A 22,931-nucleotide genomic window follows, 5' to 3' on the forward strand; every position below is an offset into this window, starting at 1 on the left:
TGGCTGACTGGAGTCCTGTTTGGGTTTCTTCTCTGCTTTCAGGAAGGCCCAGTTTGGATATCCACATTACTCTAGAGCCTGTCTTGTGTGGGATTTCTCCTTCTGCCTGGCTCCTGAGCGTCCCCACTAGCTCAGGAGCCAGGCAGAAAGACGGTGCTATTTAAGAGACTGAGCTGAATACAGCTCCTCAGACTGAGGAAGTCTCTCGGATGCGAGACGAAACGTTTCTACATTTTTTGTTGATTTGCTTTGTTTTGTTTTTTTGAATGTCCAGAGGACCAGATTTAACTTTTTTAGATAGGTTGTTGAGAGCTTTGTAGGTTAAAAACAGGATTTTTAATTCTATTCTGGATTTGACAAGGAACCAATGGAGAGAAGCTAAAACTGGAGAGATATGATCTCTCCTACTAACTCCAGTTAAGACTCTGGCAGCAACATTTTGGATTAACTGAAGACTTTTTAAAGAAGTATTTGGACACCCAGACAATAAACCATTGCAATACAACATTTTAGGCACTTTGTATTCTTCCGGTAAGATGGCGCCAGTGTACATGGCCTGCAATCTACCTCTGACGATACTGTTTGGATTATTTTTGATTTTTTCGTTTTTTTGTCTGGGATATCAACTCGCTGCTTGTGTATGACCGACAACAGCTCCTCGATCTTCGATTGTCTGTTTCTGCTGTCGCTGATTCGGACCATTTTGATCGTGACTCGGGACCCCCCCCCTCTTCCACCCCTTCTGGCAGACGTGCGTGCTTGTTTACGCTGGGCCCCAAGCCTGCCTTCTCGGAGATATCGATCAAGACGCCAGGGTAAACGTGCCGGCCGGCTGGTAAAACTCAAAGCTCTGCGTGGTCAACGTTTCCACAGCCAGCTTCCTACGTGCCCGGACCAGGAAAAATATGGGTGTTGTCTACCGGCCCGGCGCTTGGACCGTCCTAGAGGCGCTGTTTTTGAAAATCTGCAACCGTTGGCGCGCACCAACCCCACCATGGCTGGTTCTGTGTCGGACCAGATCAGGACGTGCCTCATCAACACAAGGTCTGTTGCCAACAAGACTTTTATTCTAAATGACTTTTTTAAAGACGAGGGACTAGATTTTCTTTTTCTCACGGAATCCTGGTTGCCTTTGGGTGATTCAAGTCCCTTGGTGGAACTTTTACCTCCTGACTGTCTGTGTTTTAATGCCCTGTGGCCATCAGGTCGGCGGGGTGGTGGAATATTAACTGTATTTAAATCAAACTTTTCCTGTAAACAGTTGTCCACCCTCATGCCCTGCTCCAGTTTTGAGCTGAGTGCTTTTGAACTCTGACATTCTCCTCCCGTTCTGTGCGCGATTGTTTATCGCCCCCCTCGTTCCAAGGACTTCATAAGTGAATTCTCTGACTTTCTGGCTTACATCACACCAAGATATGATCACTTTATTATCATTGGTGACTTTAATATTCACGTCTGTTGTCAGGAGAAGCCGTTAGTGAAGGACTTCCTTGATTTGTTGGACTCATTTAATTTAACTCTACATGTAAATGGTCCCACACAACAACATGGTCACACTCTGGATCTCATTTTAACACGTGATGTCTCTGTTTGTAATTTGGTAATCGGTGACAACGTTCTCTCAGACCACATGCCTGTCTTGTTTGATATCATCCCGCCTTGTCCTACTGCTAAGTCATGTGATTCTGCACGTACTTCACGCGCCATTAACCGTTTCACTGCTGCACGTTTTACTGAAACTTTTAGCTCTGAGAGGATCGATCAGCTCTCAGTGTCTCTCTCCACCGAGGAGCTAACCTCTCAGCTTAACTCTGTTTGCTTAAATATTCTGGACCGTGTTGCTCCCGTTAAAACCAGGAAAACAAAACTTTTATCATAACCATGGCTTAATGACGTCACTCAAGCCGTTAGACAGCAGTGTAGAAGAGCTGAACGCAGGTGGAGGAAAGACAGGCTGCAGGTTTCTTTTCAAATCCTAAAGGAGAGTTGGCGTCATTATCAGAAGGCAGTTAAAGCCGCCAAATCGAAGTTCTTTTCTGCGATAATTGCCTCAAACTCCCACAACCCCCGAGCCCTTTTTTCCACCCTGAACTCAGTTCTACACCTCAGTGAACCTTCACCTCTAGAAGCCTCAACTGAGCTGTGTGAAAACTTCCTCCATTTCTTTTCTGAAAAAGTTGCAAACACCCGGGCACTCATTTCTCCACCTGCTCATGATCCGTCCATCCCATCTCATTGTGTTGCTGTTCTTGACCACTTCGAGCCCATCTCTCTGTCTTCCCTGGAGCAGGTCATGTGCGGCATGAAGCCATCTGGCTCCCCTTTTGACGTTGTCCCCCCTTGACTCCTGAAGGAGCTTCTTCCTGTTCTGGGCCCTCCTGTTCTTGGCATTGTGAACAGCAGCTTAGCCTCAGGTGTGGTGCCAATAACTTTTAAACATACTGCTGTCCAACCTCTCCTGAAAAAACCTAGCCTTGACCCCTCAGTCATGTCCAACTTCCGGCCTGTCTCCAGACTCCCATTTGTCACTAAACTACTGGAAAAAATAGTGGAGTCCCAGCTGAAATGCTTTCTAGAGGATAATGCCATCTTAGAGCTATTTCAGTCTGGCTTTAAACCTCTCAACAGCACTGAAACTGCTCTTCTCAAGGTTTTTAACGACATTCTCCTATTCACAGACGCTGGTGATTCTGTGCTCCTTCTCTTACTGGACCTCACATCTGCCTTTGATACAATCGACCACGAGATCCTCATTGCGAGGTTAGAGCAGTGGGTGGGCATCACTAGGTCAGCCCTCGAATGGTTTAGATCTTACCTCGCTGACAGGTCCTTTTGTGTCTCCATCAAAGATTTTAGTTCAGCCTCGGCAGCGCTTAAATGGGGGGTACTGCAAGGTTCCATCCTTGGTCCTCTTTTATTTTCTTTATACCTGCTGCCACTAGGTGCTATTTTCAGGAAACATAACATACCTTTTCATTTCTACGCCGACGACTGCCAAATCTACTTCCCCCTCAGACTCAACGGTACTCGCTCTATTCAGCCGTTACTGGACTGCCTGGCTGACATCAGAGATTGGATGGCTTTAAATTTCTTGAGTTTCAACGAGAAGAAATCTGAAGTTATGCTGTTTCCTCCCAATGACACAATCACCAACCACTGCATCGACCTATCCATTCTGTCACCGTTAGTGAAACAAAGAGTCACTAATCTAGGAGTGATACTTGACCCTTCTCTGAAACTCAACAATCATGTAAATATGATTGTTAAATCCTGCTTTTTCCGGCTGAGGCGACTGTCTAAGCTGAAGCCCATATTGTCCAAAAATAACCTGGAGACAGTAATTCATGCATTCATTACATCCAGGCTTGACTATTGCAACTCACTCTTTTTTGGTATCAGTCAGACCTCCATAGCTAGACTCCAACTGGTCCAAAATGCAGCAGCCCTGTTTTTGACCAGCACAAGCAAAAGAGAGCACATTACTCCTGTTTTGGCCTCCCTACACTGGCTTCCGGTTCACCTTCGAATCAAATTCAAAATACTCTTGTATGTCTATAAATCACTAAACAGCTCTGCCCCCTCCTATCTTACTGATCTGCTCCAGCCATATGTCCCACCACGTTCTCTCAGATCAGCAGACCAGTTGCTCCTAACAGTCCCAGGAACCCGTCTCAAGCGCAGAGGTGACAGGGCCTTCTCTGTAGCAGGCCCAAGACTTTGGAATGAGTTACCTCTGCTCGTTAGACAGGCCCCCTCCCTCACAGTTTTTAAATCTCGCTTAAAAACACACTTTTATTCCCTGGCTTTTAGCACTGTGTGATCTGTGCTGAGTCTGTGTGCATCACATTGTGTTGGTCATGTTGCAGTTGTTGTTGTTGTTATCCATTCCTGTTTTTGTTGGTTTCTACGTTTTTGGTGTTCTGTTATGTAATCTGTTGCTGTGTGCTTGTTCTGTTTGTCCCTGTACAGCACTTTGGTGTGCTTTGTCACTGTTTAAAGTGCTATATAAATAAATTGGTATGGTATGGTATGGTATGGTATGTTTAAATGAGATCAAGAGAAGTACAGGTTGCACTGATTGAATTTTATGTGGAATGACTTACCTGTACACTGTAGTTGGTAGGTAGCTAGCAATGCCATAAATGAGTCGTATATGTCCTTGGTAAAGCTCCAGGGCCAGCGGGTCATGGTCCTCTTTGTATAACAAAATTCCATAATCTTTAGCTGTAGCCACCTGGAATATAGAAAACCAAAGATTTGGACAAATACAAATTTGATTTATTATGATATACTGTAAACAAGTGGCATATTTGTTATTTTATTGTTTGCACAAAAAAGAAACAATATACATAAAGGAAAATATAAAAACAAATTGTCCAACATTTTTTATTATAATAATAAAAACCCAAACAATAAATGCAAGTGTGTTGACACTTTGTTTCAACTTTCTTTTAAATAAAGACATTGTACATAATTCACTTATTTATAATTAACTACTCCTTGAATTGCCACCTTACTGTGGTGGAGAAGTTTGTGCGCACGAATCCTAGGAGCCATGCTGTCGGGGCAGTTATTATTGCCCCTGGTAGGGTGTCCCAAGGCAGATTGGTCCTATGTGACAGGTCAGACAAAGAGCGATTCAGAAGACTTAGATGGATATGAACAAAAAAAAAACAGGAAACTCAGTGTCTCTTGCCCAGACATGGGTTACTGGGGCCCCACCCTGGAGCCAGGCATGGGGGAGGGACTCGTTGGCAAGCACCTGGTGACCGGACCTCTACCCATGGAGCCAGATCGGGCTCAGCCTGAAGGAGCAACATGGGTTTGCCTTCCTGTGGACCCACCACCTGCAGGAAGGGCCATAAAAGTCGGATGCATGATGCCATGGGCAGTGGCTGAAGGCGGGGACCTTGGTGTTATGACCCTGGCTTACCAAAGCTGGCTCTTGGGACATGGAACATAACCTCTCTGGTGGGGAAGGAGCCTGAGCTTGTGCGTGATGTTGAGAGGTACCGACTAGATATAGTTGGGCTCACCTCGATGCACAGCATGGGCTCTGGAACCAATCTCCTTGAGATGGGCTGGACCTTATTCCACTCTGGAGTTGCCCATGGTGTGAGTCTACTTGTAGCCTCCTGAATTGGTGCCTGTGTGTAAAAGTTTTCCCCGGTAGATGACTTCAGGTGGGGATATGGGCTCTGACTGTTGTTTGTGCTTATGTGCAAAATGGCAGTTCAGAGTATCTGGCCTTCTTGGAGTCCTTGGCAGTGGTGCTGGAAAGTGAGCCAGCTGGGGACTCATTTGATTTTCTGGGGGACGTCAATGCCCACGTGGGTAATTCATTCAACCTTTATTTAAACAGATAAATCACATTGAGCCTCAAAGACTCATTTACAAGTGAGACTTGTTTACCTGTTTGGTAATGATGGTGTGACCTGGAGGGGTGTGATTGGGAGGAATGTCCTCTCTGATCTGAACCTGAGCAGTGTTCTGTTGTTGGACTTCTGTGCTAGTCATAGTTTGTCCATCATGAACACCATGTTCGAACATAACAGTGTTCATAAGTGCACTTGGCACCAGGACGCCCCAGGTCGCAGATCGATGACTGACTTCATAGTTGTGTAATCTGATTTGTGGCCATTTGTTTTGGACACTTAGGTGAAGAGAGGAGCCGATCACCACCTGGTAGTGAGTTGGATCAGATGGCGGGGGAAGATGCCTGACAGACCCGGCAAACCCAAACATGTAGTGAGGGTTTGTTGGAAATGCCTGGCAGAAAAACCTGTCAGAGAGATCATCAACTCACACCTCCGGGAGAGCTTTAACTGTATCCCAGCTGAGGTGGGGGACATTGAGTCTGAGTGGTCCATGTTCCGTGCCTCACTTGTTGAAGTAGCTGCCTTGAGCTGTGGTTAGGTTTGTTGGTGCTTCTTGCAGTGGCCATCCACAAACTTGGTGGTGGATACACCAGGTTAGGGAGGCTGTCAAGTTCAAGAAGGAGTCCTATTGGGCCTTGTTGGCCAGTGGGACTCTGGAGGCAGCTAAGGAGTACCAGAGGGCCAAGCGGTACACAGCACTGGCTGTTGCTGAGGCAAAAGCTTGGATGCAGGAGGCGTTTGGTGAGGCCTTGGATAGAGATGCTTGGTCAGCTCTGAGGAGATTCTGGCAAACCATCAGGTGCTGAGGAGGGGAAAGCAGCACTTTGCTAACACTGTATTCAGTGAAGGTGGGTGCTGTTGACCTAAACCAGTGATGCTGTCAGGAAGTGGAAGAAATACTTCCCCAACCTTCTCAATCCCACCAGCATGTCTTCCATGGAGGAAGCTGAGTCAGGGGACTTTAGGGCTGGTCCATCCATAACCGTGGCTGAGGTCGCCGAGGTAGTTAAAAAGCCACGAGGCGGCAGGTTTCCAGAAGTGGATGAGATTCACCCTGATTTCTTTAAGGCTCTGGATGTTGTGGGGCTATCTTGATTGACACACCGTTGCAACGTTGCATGGACATCGAGGGTAGTACCACTGGATTGGCAGACTGGGGTGGTGGTTTCCCTCTTCAAAAAGGGGTACTGGAGGGTATGCTCCAATTATAGAGGCATCACTCTCCTTAGCCTCCCTGGTAATGCCTATTCAGGGGTATGGTAAATGGTAACTGAACTGCATTTATATAGCACTTTTCTATCTGATCAAGATAATCAAAGCGCTTTACACTGCAATCTGTGTCCTCATTTATATATTCATACAGCACTCTACTAGATCTATACAAAGAATAATCAGTGCTTTATCAAATTCATACACCGACCGATGGGCCACACATCAGAGAAATTTAGGGGTTCAGTGTCTTGCCCAGGGACACTTTTGACATGTGACTGCTGGTGGAATTGAACTCTCAACTCTCGTATTGGAGGACGACTGCTCTAACCACTCAGCCACAGATGCCCATGGGAGAAGCGAGTCCGATCATTGGTCAAAACTCAGAACCAGGAGGAACAATGCAGGTTATGTGTCCTGGCTCTGGAACACTGGATCAGCTTTTGACCCTCAATAGGGTCCTCGAGGGATCAAGGGAGTTTGCCCATCTAGTTTACATGTGTTTTGTGGACATAGAGAAGGCATTTGACCGTGTTCCTTGGGGTACACTATGGGGTGTGCACCATGAGTTTGGGATTGGGGGAAACGTTGCTATGGGCTGTTCAGTTCCTATACAAGCAGTGCGAGAGTTTGGTTCGCATTTCCGGTAGTAAATCGGGCCCCTTCAGGGTGGGAGTTAGACTCCACCAGGGCTGCCTATTGTCATGATTCTGTTCATATCTTTTATGGACAGAATTTCTCGGTGCAGCCAGGGTGCGGAGGGTTTCTAGTTTGGTGGCCTCAGGGTTCCATCTCTGCTCTTTGCAGATGATGTGGTCCTGTTGGTGTCATTGTGTCATGATCTTCAGCTCTCACTGGAGTGGTTCGCAGCCGAGTGTGAAGCAGCTGGGATGAGAATCAGCACCTCCAAATCTGAAGTGATGTTCCTCAACCAGAAAAGGGTGAATTGTTCTCTTCAGGTCGAGGGTGAGGTTCTGCCTCAAGTGGAGGAGTTCAAGTATCTTGGGGTTTTGTTCACAAGTGAGGGAAGATTGTTGTGTGAGACTGACAGACGGATTGGTGCAGCATCTACCATTTTGTGGACTCTGTACCAGTCCATTTTGGTGAAGAGAGAGCTGATCTGTAAGGCAATGCTCTCTATTTACCAGTCAGTCTACGTTCCTACCCTCACCTATGGTCATAAGCCCTGGGTAGTGACCGAAAGAATGAGATTGTGAATACAGGCGGAGCATCTTGTGTATGTATTTTTTTCATAATTTTCAAATTTTTTATTTTAGATTTTATTTTGAAAGACTCCCTGCCATCTCTTGGTAGTTTCCTGCCACTGACTAACATTTTCCTTTGACAGAGCCGGGAGCTCATTGCTCCCGGCACCCCGCCCCTCATGGGGGCAGGCATTAGTGACACAGAAAGAATGCACTCGGGTAATTAGCTATACAGGGACTCTTGCTCACGGTTTCAAATTCCTACCATAACTCCACTCAATATGTCATCATCTGACCAGAAGTCTAACCTGGATGATTAAAGAGGTATTTTCGAGGACCAACCCCCAATATACACGTGCAGTAATTTCTTCAGATAGTTCCCATGTTACTAGATTTTGCACTTCATGTACAAACCTGTTAATTTGTTCAGCGATATTGGAAAATGCACAGAGAATTTCATGCTATTTCAAAATGTTTCAACATTCAACAATTTCAATGCATGCAGCTTTCATGTTAAAAGTGATTGGCTAAAGAGGAGGACAGAGGAGGCAGAGCTGTTGATCATAAGCTGCATCAACGTGTCGATGGTCAGGATTTGAGACTCATTCACAAAAGCAAATTGTCTGGTACATGTTTTAATAAAAGTTTTAAATTTATTTCTGTGTGACATCTTTTTTGTCTCGGTGAATACACATTTAAATATCATGATCTCATTTTAAAATCACATCTGAACATGAAGCGGAAGTGTCTTTCCCCCCCTCCCCTTCCATCATGAGAGCACAGCGGTGGAGAAGATGTCAGATTTATTTTTAAAGCAGTCAGTAAATAAATATTTGTATTAAAGTTTAAAAAATATATATGTATGGTAGATATGTGTTTAAATACCAGTATCTAATTTAAGCTTAAACAGGGGCATTAAAAAGAACTGAGGAGACATCGGGGAAGGAGGGGCTCTTCCCCCATCCTGCTCATATGAGCTCTTTGTTGAGCAGAAATCATGTCAAATTTATTTATTAAGTACATTTAAAAACAGCAGGTGTTAACAATAGTGTTTACCAATAAAAATAAATGGTACTAATTTAATTAATATTTACCACATTCTATTGGTACCATTTGACTTTTGATCACATGACCTAGATAAGACAGGGTTTTACCAGTAAAGAATTTTTTTAATAATTTCAGTTACGTAGGTGTTTGGCACTGTTCTGTCCAGTGATTATGCTTAGTTATTGCATTCATTTTGAAGGTATAATGGCTGTAACCACGAGTTAGACAGCGAAGCTTCATGAAGACATGATGATCTTGCAGTATGTGTGTGTTGATATAAGCTCTATTCTGTGAACACCATCTGCTGGCTGATTCTTGTACTACAAGAAAGCTGCACACAGCCGGAGCAGAATGAGCACAGATTCTGAACAGTGGATGCCCACGGCTTAATAATTATTTAAATTTGCATGTTCCTAGAACTCCCCTCCCTGGGCTGACACCTTACTGTGGTGGAGGGGTTTGAGTGTCCCACTGATCCTAGGAGCTATGCTGTCAGGGGCTTTACGCCCCTAGTAGGGTCACCCAAGGCAGACAGGTCCTAGGTGAGGGACCAGACAAAGTGCAGGCCAAACACCCCAATGATGAGAAAAAGAAATGGACTTGATGTTCCCTCACCCGGACATGGGTCACCGGGCCCCACTCTGGAGCCAGGCCTGGAGGTGGGGCATGTGGGCGAGTGCCTAGTGGCTGGGCTTTTACCTATGGAGCACGGCCGGGCACAGACTGAAGAGGAGATGTGGGTCCCCCTTCCCATGGGCCCATCACCTGTGGGAGGGGCCAAAGGGGTTGGGTGCAATGTGGGATGGGTGGTGGCCGAGGGCAGGGACCCTGGCAGTCTGATCCTCGACTACAGAAGCAGATTCAGATTATCCACCCTTTTTGGAGTCCTTGGAGGGGGTACTAGAAAGTTCACCTCCTGGAGACTCCTTCGTTCTGCTGGGGGGCTTCAATACTCATGTGGGCAATGACAGTGAAACCTGGAGGGGTGTGGTTGCCCCCCCTGATCTGAACCCGAGTGGTGTTCTGTTGTTGGACTTCTGTGCTCGTCATGAATTGTCAATAACGAACACCATGTTCAAGCATAAGGGTGTCCATAAGTGCTCTTGGTACCAGGATACCCTCGGCCGCAGTTCGATGATCAACTTTGTCGTCGTCTTATTTGATCTGCGGCCACATGTCTTGGACACTCGGGTGAAGAGAGGGGTGGAGCTGTCCACTGATCACTACCTAGTGGTGAGTTGGTTCCGGTGATGGGGGAGGATGCCAGTTAGACCTGGCAGACCCAAACGTATTGTGAGGATTTGCTGGGAACGTCTGGCAGAGTCTCCTGTGAGACGGAGCTTTAACTTCCACCTATGGGGGAATTTAGAACATGTTCTGAGGGAGGTGGGGGACATTGAGTCCAAGTGGGCCATGTTCCATGCCTCTATTGTCAAGGCGGCTTACCGGAGCTGGGGCCGCAAGGTTGTCGGTGCCTGTTGCGGTGGCAACCCTCGAACCCGGTGGTGGACTTCATCAGTGAGGGATGCTGTCAGGCTGAAGAAGGCGTCCTATCGGGCCTTTTAGGCCTGTGGGATGCCAGAAGCAGCTTATGGGTACCAGCAGTCCAAGCGACATGTGGCTCGGGTGGTCACTGAGGCAAAAACTCAGGCATAGGAGGAGTTTGGAGAGGCCATGGAAAATGAGTTCCGCATGGCTTTGAGGCGATTCTGGTCCACCATTCGGCATCTCAGGGGTGAAGCAGTATACCACCAACACTGTTTATAGTGGGAGTGGGGTACTACTGACCTCAACCTGGGATGTCGTGGGTCGGTGGGCAGAATACTTTGAAGACCTCCTCAATCCCACCGGCACGTCTTCCACTGAGGAAGCGGAGTCTGGGGACTCTGGCTCGGGCCCTCCAATCTCTGGTGCTGAGGTCACCGAGGTGGTTAAAAAGCTCCTCGGTGGCAGGGCCCCAGGGGTGGAAGAGATTTGCCTGGAGTTCCTTAAGGCTCTGGATGTTGTAGGGTTGTGTTGGCTTACGTGACTCTGCAATATTGCGTGGACATCGGGGGAAGTTACCCTGGATTGGCAGACCGGGGTGGTGGCCCCCCCTATTCAAAAAGGGGACCATAGAGTGTGTTCCAACTACAGCGGGATCACGCTCTTAAGCCTCCCTGGTAAGGTCTATTCGAGGGTTCAGGAGAGTAGGGACTGTCGGATAGTCGATCCTCAAATTCAGAATGAGCAGTGCTGTTTTCGTCCTGGCCGTGGAACACTGGACCAGCTCTACACTCTCAGCAGGGTCCTGGAGGGTGCGTGGGAGTTTGCCCAACCAGTCTAAATGTGCTTTGTGGACTTGGAGAAGGCGTTCGACCGCGTCCCTCGGGGAACCCTGTGGGGGGTACTCTTGGAGTATGGGGTACCGGGCCCTTTGATATGGGCTGTTAGGTCCCTGTATGACTGGTGTCAGAGCTTGGTATGCATTGCCGGCAGTAAGTCGGGCTTGTTCCCGGTGAGAGCTGGATTCCGCCAAGGTTGCCCGTTGTCACAGATTCTGTTCATAAATTTTATGGACAGCATTTCTAGGCATAGCCAAGGTGTTGAGGGGATCTGTTTTGGTGGCCTTAGGATTGTGTCCCTGCTTTTTGCAGATGATTTGGTAATATTGGCGTCATCAGATTGTGATCTACAGCTTTCGCTGAAGTGGTTCGCAGCTGAGTGCGAGGCGGCTGGGATGAAGATCAGTTACTCCAAATCCGAGGCCATGGTCTTGAGCCTGAAAAGGGTAGAGTGCCCTCTCTGGGTCATGGAGGAGGTCCTGCCCCAAGTGGAGGAGTTCAAGTATATTTGGGTCTTGTTCACAAATGAGGGAAGAATAGAATGTGAGATCAATAGGCGGATAGGTGCAGTGTCTGAAGTGAAGCGGGCGCTGTACAGGTCTGTCGTGGTGAAGAGAGAGCTGAGTCAAAAGGCGAAGCTCTCAATTTACCGATCGATCTACGTTCCTACCCTCATCTATGGTCATGAGCTTGGGGTTGTGACCAAAAGAACAAGATCTCGAATACAAGCGGCTGAAATGAGCTTTCCCCGCAGGGTGTCTGGGCTCTCTCTTAGAGTCAGGATTATTGATTAATGCCAAACCAGTTATTAGTTATGATGCATTTGAATTGTTGTCCTTCAGTCTTTCTCATCCAAAATGGAAATCAGAAAAGCCACTTTTACTAGTTGTTATAGATCGTCCACCAGGTGCTTACTCTCAGTTTTAGTCCCAATTCTCAGAATTCTTAACTGACTTACTACTAAATACTGATAAAATAATCATAATGGGTGATTTCAATATTCATGTAGATATTGAACGTGATAGCTTAAGCATAGCTTTTAATATTTTAGTAGACTCATTTGGTTTTACCCAAAACGCCCGCACATCTACTCATTCTTATCATCACACTCTTGACTTAGTTCTGATCTATGGTATAGAGATTAAGGACTTGGTAATAGTTCCTCAAAATCCTATTCTGTCTGACCATTTTTAATAACCTTTGAGTTTGCATTAAATGACTACACAGTCACTGAGAGTTAATTTCATCTCAGCAGGTGCTTATCAGAAAAAACTGCAACCAAATTTATACAATTTCTTCCATAAATGTTTTCCTCTGTCTTGTAGAGTAATGCATCAGAGAACAGTGACTTAGATCATCTAGTTGATCATCTTACAACTTCAAAGCAAACTTCACTTAATAAAATTGTTCCACTGAAAAAGAAAGTAATCAATCAAAGAAAACTGGCTCCTTGGTTCAATTCTGAGTTACGTACTTTAAAGCAGGCATTTAGAAACCAGGAGAGAAAATGGCACTCTACTAATGTTGAAGAATTGTATTTAACTTGGAAAGATAGTCTGCTAACATATAAAAAAGCTCTCCGTAAAGCTAGAACTCTATATTAATCATCTTTAATAGAGAATTAAAATAGCCCTAGGTTTCTGTTTAGTACTATTGCTAGACTAATTAAAAGTCCCATTTCTGTTGAACCCTGTATCCCTACAACTATAACTAGTGATGACTTCATGAGATTCTTTATAAATAAAATTATTTCAATTAGAGAGAAAATTCAAACCATCTTTACTTCTACTATCACTAGTCCCATGTGAAATGAGGCAACATTAAAAATTTCACTGGAGCCTGATTTATGTTTGGACAGTTTTTGTCCTGTTGAGCTGTCTGAATTGTCAAAAATAATAACCTCATCCAAACCATCCACATGTCTGCTAGATCCCATCCCAACCAGACTGTTTAAAGAGGTATTTCCCCTAATTAATGTCCACATTTTGGATCTACTTAATTTGTCTTTAATGGATGGTTATGTACCACAGCGCTTTAAGGTTGCTGTAATTAAACCTTTACTTAAGAAGACTGACCTTGATTCAGAAATTCTGGCCAACTATAGACCTATATCTAATCTAACTTTCATCTCAAAAATTCTAGAGGAAATAGTTGCAGGTCAGTTGTGTGAACATCTACAAAGAAAGAATCAGTTTGAAGAGTTTCAGTCAGGGTTTATAGCTTATCATAGCACACACACAGCACTAGTAAAAGTCACTAATGATATTCTCATAGCCTCAGACAATAGACTTGTGTCTATACTGGTCCTGTTAGACCTCAGTGCTGCTTTTGATATGGTTGATCAAAATATTTTAATACAGAGGCTTGAATATGATATTGGGATTACAGGAACAGCTCTAAAATGGTTTAAAATCATATCCATCTGATAGATTCCATTTTGTAAATGTAAATAATAAATCTTCTTCATACACCAAAGTTAGTCATGGAGTTCCTCAGGGCTCGGTGCTTGGGCCAATACTCTTTACTTTAATAATTTCACCTAATGGAAGCATATATAAACAGCATGGGATAATTTTTAATAATTGGTTGGTCCTCGGGGTCTATGTGCCGGTCCATGGCCTTGATCCCTGGTGGTGCGGCTGCCACCTCCTCCTAGGTATCTCTGTTAGAGCCTCTCTCCCCTGGTGGATCTCGGAGAGTGGGGGTGCCTATTGGGGTCAGTGGGGGAGCTGGTCCCCTGGTGGGGCATTGCCACCTCAGTTCACATCCCCATCCCGACGTCCTCCTCCGCCCACTCCACCACACCATCACTCAAACAGGGTTTTGGGGTTCAGGTGCACTACTGAGCTACGGGGAGAATCATCCATCTCCATGGCTGGTGGGGTCCTGGGCCCTAATTTTAATATACAACCTAGACACTCACTTATCAATCAACCTTTATTTATACAGGTAAAATCCCATTGAGCCTCGAGGACTCATTTACAAGAGAGACCTGATTTCAACAAAGAAAGATGACAACAATGGACACCAGCAACAACAATAAACTGTTATAAAAACTCATACTACAGTTTTTTTTGTTTTTTGTTTTTTTAACAAATAGGATGGCTAAAAGGAAAAAGGTAACAAAACAAAAAACAGCTAGATTCCAAGACAAATGTAGAAAACTAAAAACAGGAACATGTCTGCATTGGACCCTGCCAGGTGTCCAACAGATTCTTAAAGACACTTAGAGAGGTCAAGGTCGAGAGCTTCAAATCTTTTTGTAAGATATTCTAGGAAACAGGAGCGGAGTAGGAGAAGGCCCTTTTGCCTAGTTCAGTCCTCACTGAGGGAACACTGCAGGTAATAATGTCCTGAGAGCGCACTCCGTGCGCGCTACTTATAACACTCTCACGACACATGCATATATAGGATCTGGAGTGGGCACATGATCGCACTTAGGTGGTGGGATGTACAATCATTTCCACCTCCCGGACCTGTGCCCACTCTCATATGTAGCATGTAGACATTTAGGGTTCTGGGCAGAGATGAGGGGTGAACGGGCGCCGTCTGCTCTCTGGGCAAGAGGTGGGTCTGTGCCGGTCGCCACCTCATCCCCCCATTTTAAACGCACTGTATAACAACATGCATCAACACCATATTCGAGTGGGAGGAGGAGGAAGTGGGTCTGTTCATAATTTATTTATGCATATATAGATTTATTTATTTATTTATTTTTATTTTTATTTTTTTCACAAACACCTCCTTTCTCCGTGTGACACTAGGGGTCGGGGATGGAGGGGGGGCGCATTGTTGGGGTCTGGGCTGTGGGTGGGCTTTGGGCCTTGGGGGCGGTTAGTGATGGGGCTGGTGCTTCGGTTCCTACTGGGCTGTTCCGATTCTTTTAATCTAGGTTCCTGGTTGTGATGGCCGGCACTTTGACCAGGGTGGCTGCCGGCTTTCGGCGGGGGGTCGGCTATGGTAGTGTACGTGTGGTCATTGGTGGTGTAGGGCGGCGGTTGGGGGCGTGGCTTCGCCTCATCAGGGCACTGGCTGGTCTTCCTGTGTGGCATTTGCGGTGGGGGTGCTGTGTGTGTGGGGGGGTGCGTGCTGGGGCGTCTCCGGGCCTATGGTGCGGAGCTCTTGATGTGAGAGCCGGCCCTCCTCAGCTGCGGCTCCCTGCTGCTCTGCCCCTTGGGCTGGGGCCGGCCTGTGGTCGTTGTCAGGTAGATGGTGCATGCGGTCGGCCCTGAGTGTGCCTGTTAGTTGCTCAGGTTGGGTTTTTGGTGGTCCCCCCTCTCTTGGATCAATTTGGGCCCCACGTTTGGTGTGGGGCCCACTCCCCCCGGTCGTGCCCCCCTTTGGCGGGGGGCCCCCTTGCCGCCGGTGCATTGGTGGCTCTCGGCGTCTGGGCTGGGTGGTGGGGTGTACGTCGGTCCGCCCTGGTTGCTGCCTGGCGGGGCCTGGGTGCCCTGGCTCTGTCGGGGCTCTGCTGGGGGGGTGGTATGGCCTCGGGGCTTGGGGCTCGGTGTCCATGGCCGGATCTACTTGGGGGGGCATGGGTTGCCGGCCGGACCTGTGGGCTCGTCGCTGCAGCTTCCTGGAGGCTCTGCATTGTGGTGGCTGGGGTCACCCGGTTCTTTCCTCTGCTCCTCTCTGGGGGGGTGCGGTTCTCCCTGTTGGGAGACTCCTGGGGCTTCGGGCCTGTGGGCCGCTGTGTGTCTGTGGCTCTGGTCCTCCCTACGTTGCCATTGTGTCCTGGGGGGGTGGGTCTGTGGGCCCCCGCGTCCACTATTGGGCATTCTTTTGGAGAAATCTGGTGGTGGTGGGCGTGCTTGCGCAGGTGTTTGGATTCAGGTGCTTTGACAGATGCACGCTAGGTTAAGTAGTGGTGGAAGCTAGATGATTCCTTGTGCGATGTTGAATGTTTCATGGTGATATTGTGGGTGGCATTGTGCTGTGCATGTTGTTTTGTCGTGGTGGTCTCTCGTTTTATCTATTTCTCTTTTATTTATTTATTTATTTATTTTTCTTTCTTCTCATTCTTTAAAAAAAAAATAATAATAATTGAGCGATGATGATAAGTTCATTGAAACACTTCACAATGTTTCTACACTTAAACTGAGCTAAAAAAAAAAAGAAGTCTGACCTTGATTCAGAAATTCTGGCCAACTATAGACCTATATCTAATCTAACTTTCATCTCAAAAATTCTAGAGAAAATAGTTGCAGGTCAGTTGCGTGAACATCTACAAAGAAATAATCTGTTTGAAGAGTTTCAGTCAGGGTTTAGATCTTATCATAGCACACAAACATCACTAGTAAAAGTCACTAATGATATTCTCATGGCCTCAGACTATGGTTTTGTGTCTCTACTGGTCCTGTTAGACCTCAGTGCTGCATGTGATACAGTTGATCACAATATTTTACTACAGAGGCTTGAATATGATATTGGGATTACAGAAACAGCTCTAAAATTGTTTAAATAATATCTATCTGATATGTTCCAGTTTGTAAATGTAAATAATAAATCTTCTTCATACACCAAAGTTATTCATGGAGTTCCTCAGGGCTCAGTGCATGGGCTAATATTCTTTACTTTATATATGCTTCCATTAGGTAAAATTATTAAGTCAAGTCAAGTCAACTTTATCTATAGAGCACATTTAAAACAGAACCTGATATCAAAGTGCTTAACAACAACAACAATCAATGAGTAAAATTAAAGATATATATATATATATATATATATATATATATATACAATACACTAATAATAATAACTGAAGAATTAATAAAAAGCATTTAAAACATAGGGTCACAGATTAAAAAAACACTAGATCAATTTACACTGTGTGAAATGCCTGAGAGAACAGATGTGTTTTTAGCAGGGATTTGAAGTGAGGAAGGGAGGTGGCCTGCCTGATGTTGAGGGGCAGGTTGTTCCAGAGTTTGGGGCCCGTGACTGAAAAAGCCCGATCTCCTCTGAGCTTCAGTCTTGTTTTTGGAAGAGCCAAAAGCAGCTGATCAGATGATCTCAGGGCCCGAGGGGGAACGTAAGGTTCCAGAAGCTCAGAGAGGTAAAGGGGTGCGAGGCCATTTAGGTACTTGAAGGTCAACAGAAGAATTTTAAAGACTATCCTCGTACGGACAGGGAGCTAGTGAAGGGAGGACATAACTGGTGTAATATGTTCAGACCTACGAGTTCTGGTTAAAAGCCGAGCAGCAACATTCTGGACGAGCTGAAGACGTGAGATGGAGGCCTGGCTGATCCCAGCATAAAGTGCATTGCAATAGTCCAATCGGGTCGTGACAAAGGCGTGGACTAGTTTCTCAAGGTCGGGTCTGGACAACACTGGCTTGAGCGTAGCTACCTGTCTGAGTTGGAAGAAGCTTTTCTGCAAAACAGAATTGATTTGTTTGTCAAACTTGAAGTCAGAGTCTAAAACCATCCCGAGATTTTTCCCAGACTGCTTAAGATATGGCTGAAGAGAGTCCAGGTTGACAGGATCAGTGGTAGCAGTTGAGCTAGGGCTAAAGACAATGACTTCAGTCTTCTCATTGTTAAAACTTAAGAAATTTGAAGCCATCCAGGCCTTAATGTCGTCCAGATATTTTAACAGAGGGTGAATGGAGCAAACACTTGCTGATTTCACAGACAGGTAGATCTGGCAGTCATCAGCATAGCAATGGAATGAAAGACCGTTTCCTCAGGATGGACCCCAGTGGGAGCAAATAAAGTGAGAACAGAAGGGGTCCAAGATTCAAACCCTGTGGGACTCCGCAAGAAAGAGGTAATGAGGCGGATACATTATTACCAACCTTGACACAGAAGCTCCTGCCACTCAGGTATGAGCGAAACCATTCTAATGCAGCACCTGTGATCCCAATCCATTGTTACAGCCGTGATATAAGGATACTGTGGTCAACAGTATCAAAAGCAGCAGTAAGGTCCAGGAGCACAAGTACCACAAATTGACCAGAATCGTTTGATATCATATCGTTACAAACCCTTACTAATGCTTACTAAAATTATGCTAATTTTTTGGGACAGGCATTTTGGGTTTTCATGAGCTGTATGCCATAATCATCAGTATTAAAACAAATAAAGACCTGAAATATTTCAGTTGGTGTGCAATGAATCTGAAATATATGAAAGTTTAATTTTTATCATTACATTATGGAAAATAATTACCTTCATCACAATATGCTAATTTTTTGAGAAGGACCTGTATGAGGACAACAGGACAGTGGTGAGATGTGCTGTAGGAGTGACAAATAGCTTCAAGGTGGAGATGGGATTGTATCAAAGATCGGCTCTGAAACCCTTCTTGTTTGCTCTGGTGATGGACCGACTAACAGATGAGGTCAGGCAAGAATCCACATGGACTATGATGTTTGTAGATGACATTGTGATCTGTGGTGAGAACAGGGAACAGGTGGAAGAGAACTTGGAGAAGTGGAGGTATGCACTTGAAAGAAGAGGAATGAAAGTCAGCTGTAGTAAGACAGAGTCCATGTGTGTGAATGAGAGGGAGGAGGTGGAACAGTGAGGCTACAAGGAGTAGAGGTCACAAAGGTGTAGGACTTCAAGTACTTGGGGTCCACTGTCCAGGTGAATGAGAAATGTAATAAAGAAGTGAAAAAGAGAGTCCAAGCAGGATGGAGTGGATGGAGAAAAGTTTCAGGAGTGATTTGTGAAAAAAGGGTGTCAGCAAATGTCAAAGGAAAAGTTTAAAAGACAGTGGTGAGACCAGCTATATTGTATGGTCTGGAGACAGTGGCACTGACAAAAAGACAGGAGACAGAACTGGAAGTGGCAGAAATGAAGATGCTAAGGTTCTTCTTAAGAGTGACAAGGCTGGATAAGATTAGGAATGAGATCATCAGAGGTGCAGCCAAGGTTGAACAACTGGGAGATAAAGTTAGGGAGGCCAGACTGAGATGATTTGGACATGACAAGAGGAGGGACCATGGATATATTGGTAGAAGGATGTTAGAAATGCAGCTGCCAGGAAAAAGATAAAGAGGAAGGCCAAAGAGGAAATATATGGATGCAGTTAGAGAGGACATGAAGGTAGTTGGAGAGAGGAAAGAGGATGCAGTGGACAGAGTGAGGTGGAGGAGGATGACTCGCTGTGGCGACCCCTGAAGAGGGAAAAACTGAAAGAATTAGAAGAAGAAAGTTGTTTGGAGTCTGAGGATGATAGCAGCTGAGTCGTCTTCATCCACCAGATCACCTCCAGCTAAGAAGTCTGTAATGACTGAATGTGTTTACTTGGCATATTTTCACAATAAACATTTTGTAAGTCTTTATTTTGGCTTTTTTTTTTGTACAGAAAATTAACCGAACCAAGCCCTCCTTGAAACTGAACCAAACCGAAATGTGATTTTAGCGTACGTTACACCCCTAATACACATATTCAATTCAATTCAATTCAGTTTATTTATATAGCACCAAATCACAACAAATTTGTCTCAGGGCACTTTACAGGAACATTCACATACATAAAATCCAATTGGTAAATTTCTCTATCTAAGGAATCCAGCAGACAAGTTGAATCTGGGCTTTGTTGCAGTCTCCCATCCTGAGCAAGCACATATAAATATATATATACACATACACACACATACATATATATGGGGCGTGGTGTCACAGAGGCTAGAGTAGATGGGCCTGCGATCGGAAGATTGTCGGTTCAATTCCCCAGACCAACAGCATCAAAATGTGGGTGAGAAAGGTGAAACACCCACAGCTGTCTCCAGCCTCATTTGGCACACTCTGGGCCCTTGCCCAAGGCCATTAACCCCCACCATCTGCTCCCCCGAGTGCCCCAGATCAGTGGTCCCCAATCACTGGGCTGTGGTCCCATATCTATCCGTGGGTCAATTGGTACCGGGCCGCACAAACAGAATAAATAACTTGCATTATTTCAGTTTTATTTCTTGTCTGATTCTGAACATGTGTTAAAGGTTGATCTTACCTGCAATGAAATATGAGCCCTTGGGCGGAGCTTGGTGCCTGGTAACGCCACATAACCATCCTGACTCAGGAAGTGAACAGTGGAAACTTTGTCACATTTATTGCCATAGAAACCAGGTATGCAGCGGCAGATAGGCTCTCTGGCTACCATCAGGCACTGAGCACCATTCTGGCAATCTGAATGGTCGCATGGGCTGGTCTGCAGCAAGATCATTGGTGGAGGGTTCTCACAGAACAGCCCACTGAGTGTGGAGTAGATTAAACAGAAGTTACTCATGAAGCTTTAACAAGGTGTTTTGTTGTGCTAACATCTACAAATAAATTGTATCTAATATGACAACTGTATTACATATAGAATTTGAATTAGAAAAGTGATATTTTCAAAGGACATGAATGCATTTTATCAGGATACAATTCTAAGCATATTCTGTATGTCCTCACATTTTCTTCAGGATCTTAAAACAGGCTGAAAAAATTAACTGAATTTGTATTAGATACAAAATGTGTAACTTAGCATTTTTGTAGCAAAAACAATAGATAAAACACATAAAAATCTTAACAAAAAAAATGTACACAATTATTAAAAAACAAAATATCTGGCATTAGTAAAACTGAAATTTTCTTTAAAGTATATCAGTATAATTTGTTTCTTCATATCTCTGTGTCTGTTTCCAGCATTCATCTGACATTCACTCTTCCTTTTTCCATGTCCCTTGTGATTAATTTGTTTTGCTCGCACCAACAGTATCTGCTATAAATAACCACGTGGAGCTGCATCTGCCCCACTCATGCACACACACACACACACACACACGCACGCACGCACACGCACGCGCACGCACGCACGCACGCACACACACACACACAGAGTAGGTCGAGATAGTTAAGTGTCTGATAATGGAGTGCCATCTGCATTTTCCTCCAATCTGGCCCTGCAGAGCTTAACTATGTTTGTGTAAAAGTTGTTTCCATGGCTCTCACCTGAAACCCTCTTTGCAAACACAAGTATAGCCGTTGACAGCATCAACACACTCTGCCCCATGCTGACATTTATTCTCTAAACAGTCATTATAGTCCTGCTCACAATGTTGGCCCACATATCCTGGTAAACACTCGCACCTAAAAAAGACAGGGAAATATGGACTGAAATACAGTACAGCCTTTATGATTATATGTTTCCTAAAGAGGTGGAAGGTTTGTTCCTTTTGTGTGTCTAGTTTTCAAACAAGTAGGAAAATAAATTTAACAATTATACAATTTTATAAGAAGAAAATTGATTTGTATCAAATAGATCAATTTATAAAATCATTAGTTCCACTAAAAACAAATAAACATTTTGACTACAAACAGAATGGACTTTTCTACCCTGATGTAATCTTTGCATGTTTTACCAATTTTGAACTGTTCACCATTTACAGTGTACCTATTTGTGTTTTAAATAGAGCTTCTATTGGAAGCACAGTTTTGAATTGAAAACCATGACTACATGACATAAAAAGTCAGGTTTGAACTTTTTGAACTTGTTGCTCTAATCATTTCCACTGTGACATGACCTCTGATCCTTTAGGAACCAGCCTCACCTGTAACTGCGGCCAAAATAGACACACTTGGAGTCATGCTGACATGGGTTGAAAGTACCAATACAAGGGTCAACCACCTCATCACACAGGTCACCTGGAGACAAAGGACACTAATATTTATGTCTCTATTTAGCAAATAAATAAATTACATGCAGGGCACAATTGACCGGTAAATATTTTCTACTGTGCACACTTGGCATCATGGAAGATTGAATGCTTTTCCTGATGCATGCTCAATAATCCAGGTAGAAACATCTAAAAAAGTTAAATCTGGTCCTCTGGACATTCAAAAAACAAAACAAAGCAAAACAAAAAAAATGTAGAAACGTTTCTACATTTTTACATTTTACAGATTTTCATATTGATTTATTCTGTCTATCAGAAACCTTGCTAAAACAGGAGGATTTTGTTAGTACAAATGAATCCATCCATCCATCCATTATCTTTTACCCGCTTATTCCATTTTGGGTCACGGGGGTCGCCGGTGCCCATGCCCAGCAATTACTGTGCGAGGGACGGGGTACACCCTGGACAGGTCGCAAGTCCATCACAGGGCAACATAGAGACAAACAAGCATTCACTCTCTCACTCACACCTAGGGACAATTTAGAGTTACCAATCAGCCTAACATGCATGTGTTTGGTCTGTGGGAGGAAACCGGAATACCCCAAGAAAATCCACGCACGGAGAGAACATGAAAACTCCACCCAGAGAGGCCTCCAGACCAGAATTTGAACCGGAGACCTGCTCGCTGAGAGGCAGCAGCTCTACCAGTTGCACCAGCATGCTGCCCCTATACATGAATCCACTCCTGTTGATTATTTACATTTTCATGTTCCAAGAACAACTGGCCGAGGTGAAGTTGAACGGTGAAGTGAAGTGAACGCTCTTATAAGAACTCTGCAGATGTTGGATGCTGTCTATCATGGTGCACTAAGATTCATAACTGGCAGTGATTATCGTACCCACCACTGCACCCAGTATTCACTGGTTAACTGGACATCATTAACTTCATGCAGACTCTCTCACTGGTATATTTTCATCTTTAAATCACTTCTTGGTCTGTTGCCTTCATACATCTCCTCCTACATGTCTCTGTGTGAGTGCAGCTATGGAGTGCGCTCTCAGGACATTATTACCTGCAGTGTTCCCTCAATGAGGACTGAACTAGGCAAAAGGGCCTTCTCCTATTCCGCTCCTTTTTCCTGGAATATCTTACAAAAAAAT

At 44.9% G+C, this 22,931-nt stretch overlaps 1 protein-coding gene across 1 annotated transcript in view; it reads right to left on the reverse strand.

Moving 5' to 3' along the window:
* slit3 (slit homolog 3 (Drosophila)) overlaps window positions 1–22,931 on the reverse strand; it is a gene marked incomplete in the record, with an annotated part of 622,921 nt that overhangs the window by 37,557 nt on the left and 562,433 nt on the right. The window contains 4 exon segments of the mRNA XM_037675457.1: window positions 4,104–4,234; window positions 20,126–20,366; window positions 21,106–21,243; window positions 21,705–21,798. Coding sequence (XP_037531385.1) covers window positions 4,104–4,234; window positions 20,126–20,366; window positions 21,106–21,243; window positions 21,705–21,798 — 604 coding nt within the window.

The sequence above is a fragment of the Nematolebias whitei genome, chromosome 4 (genome assembly GCF_014905685.2).
Source record: "Nematolebias whitei isolate Nwh7 chromosome 4, NemWhi1, whole genome shotgun sequence".
NCBI classification, from domain to species: Eukaryota; Metazoa; Chordata; class Actinopteri; order Cyprinodontiformes; family Rivulidae; genus Nematolebias; species Nematolebias whitei.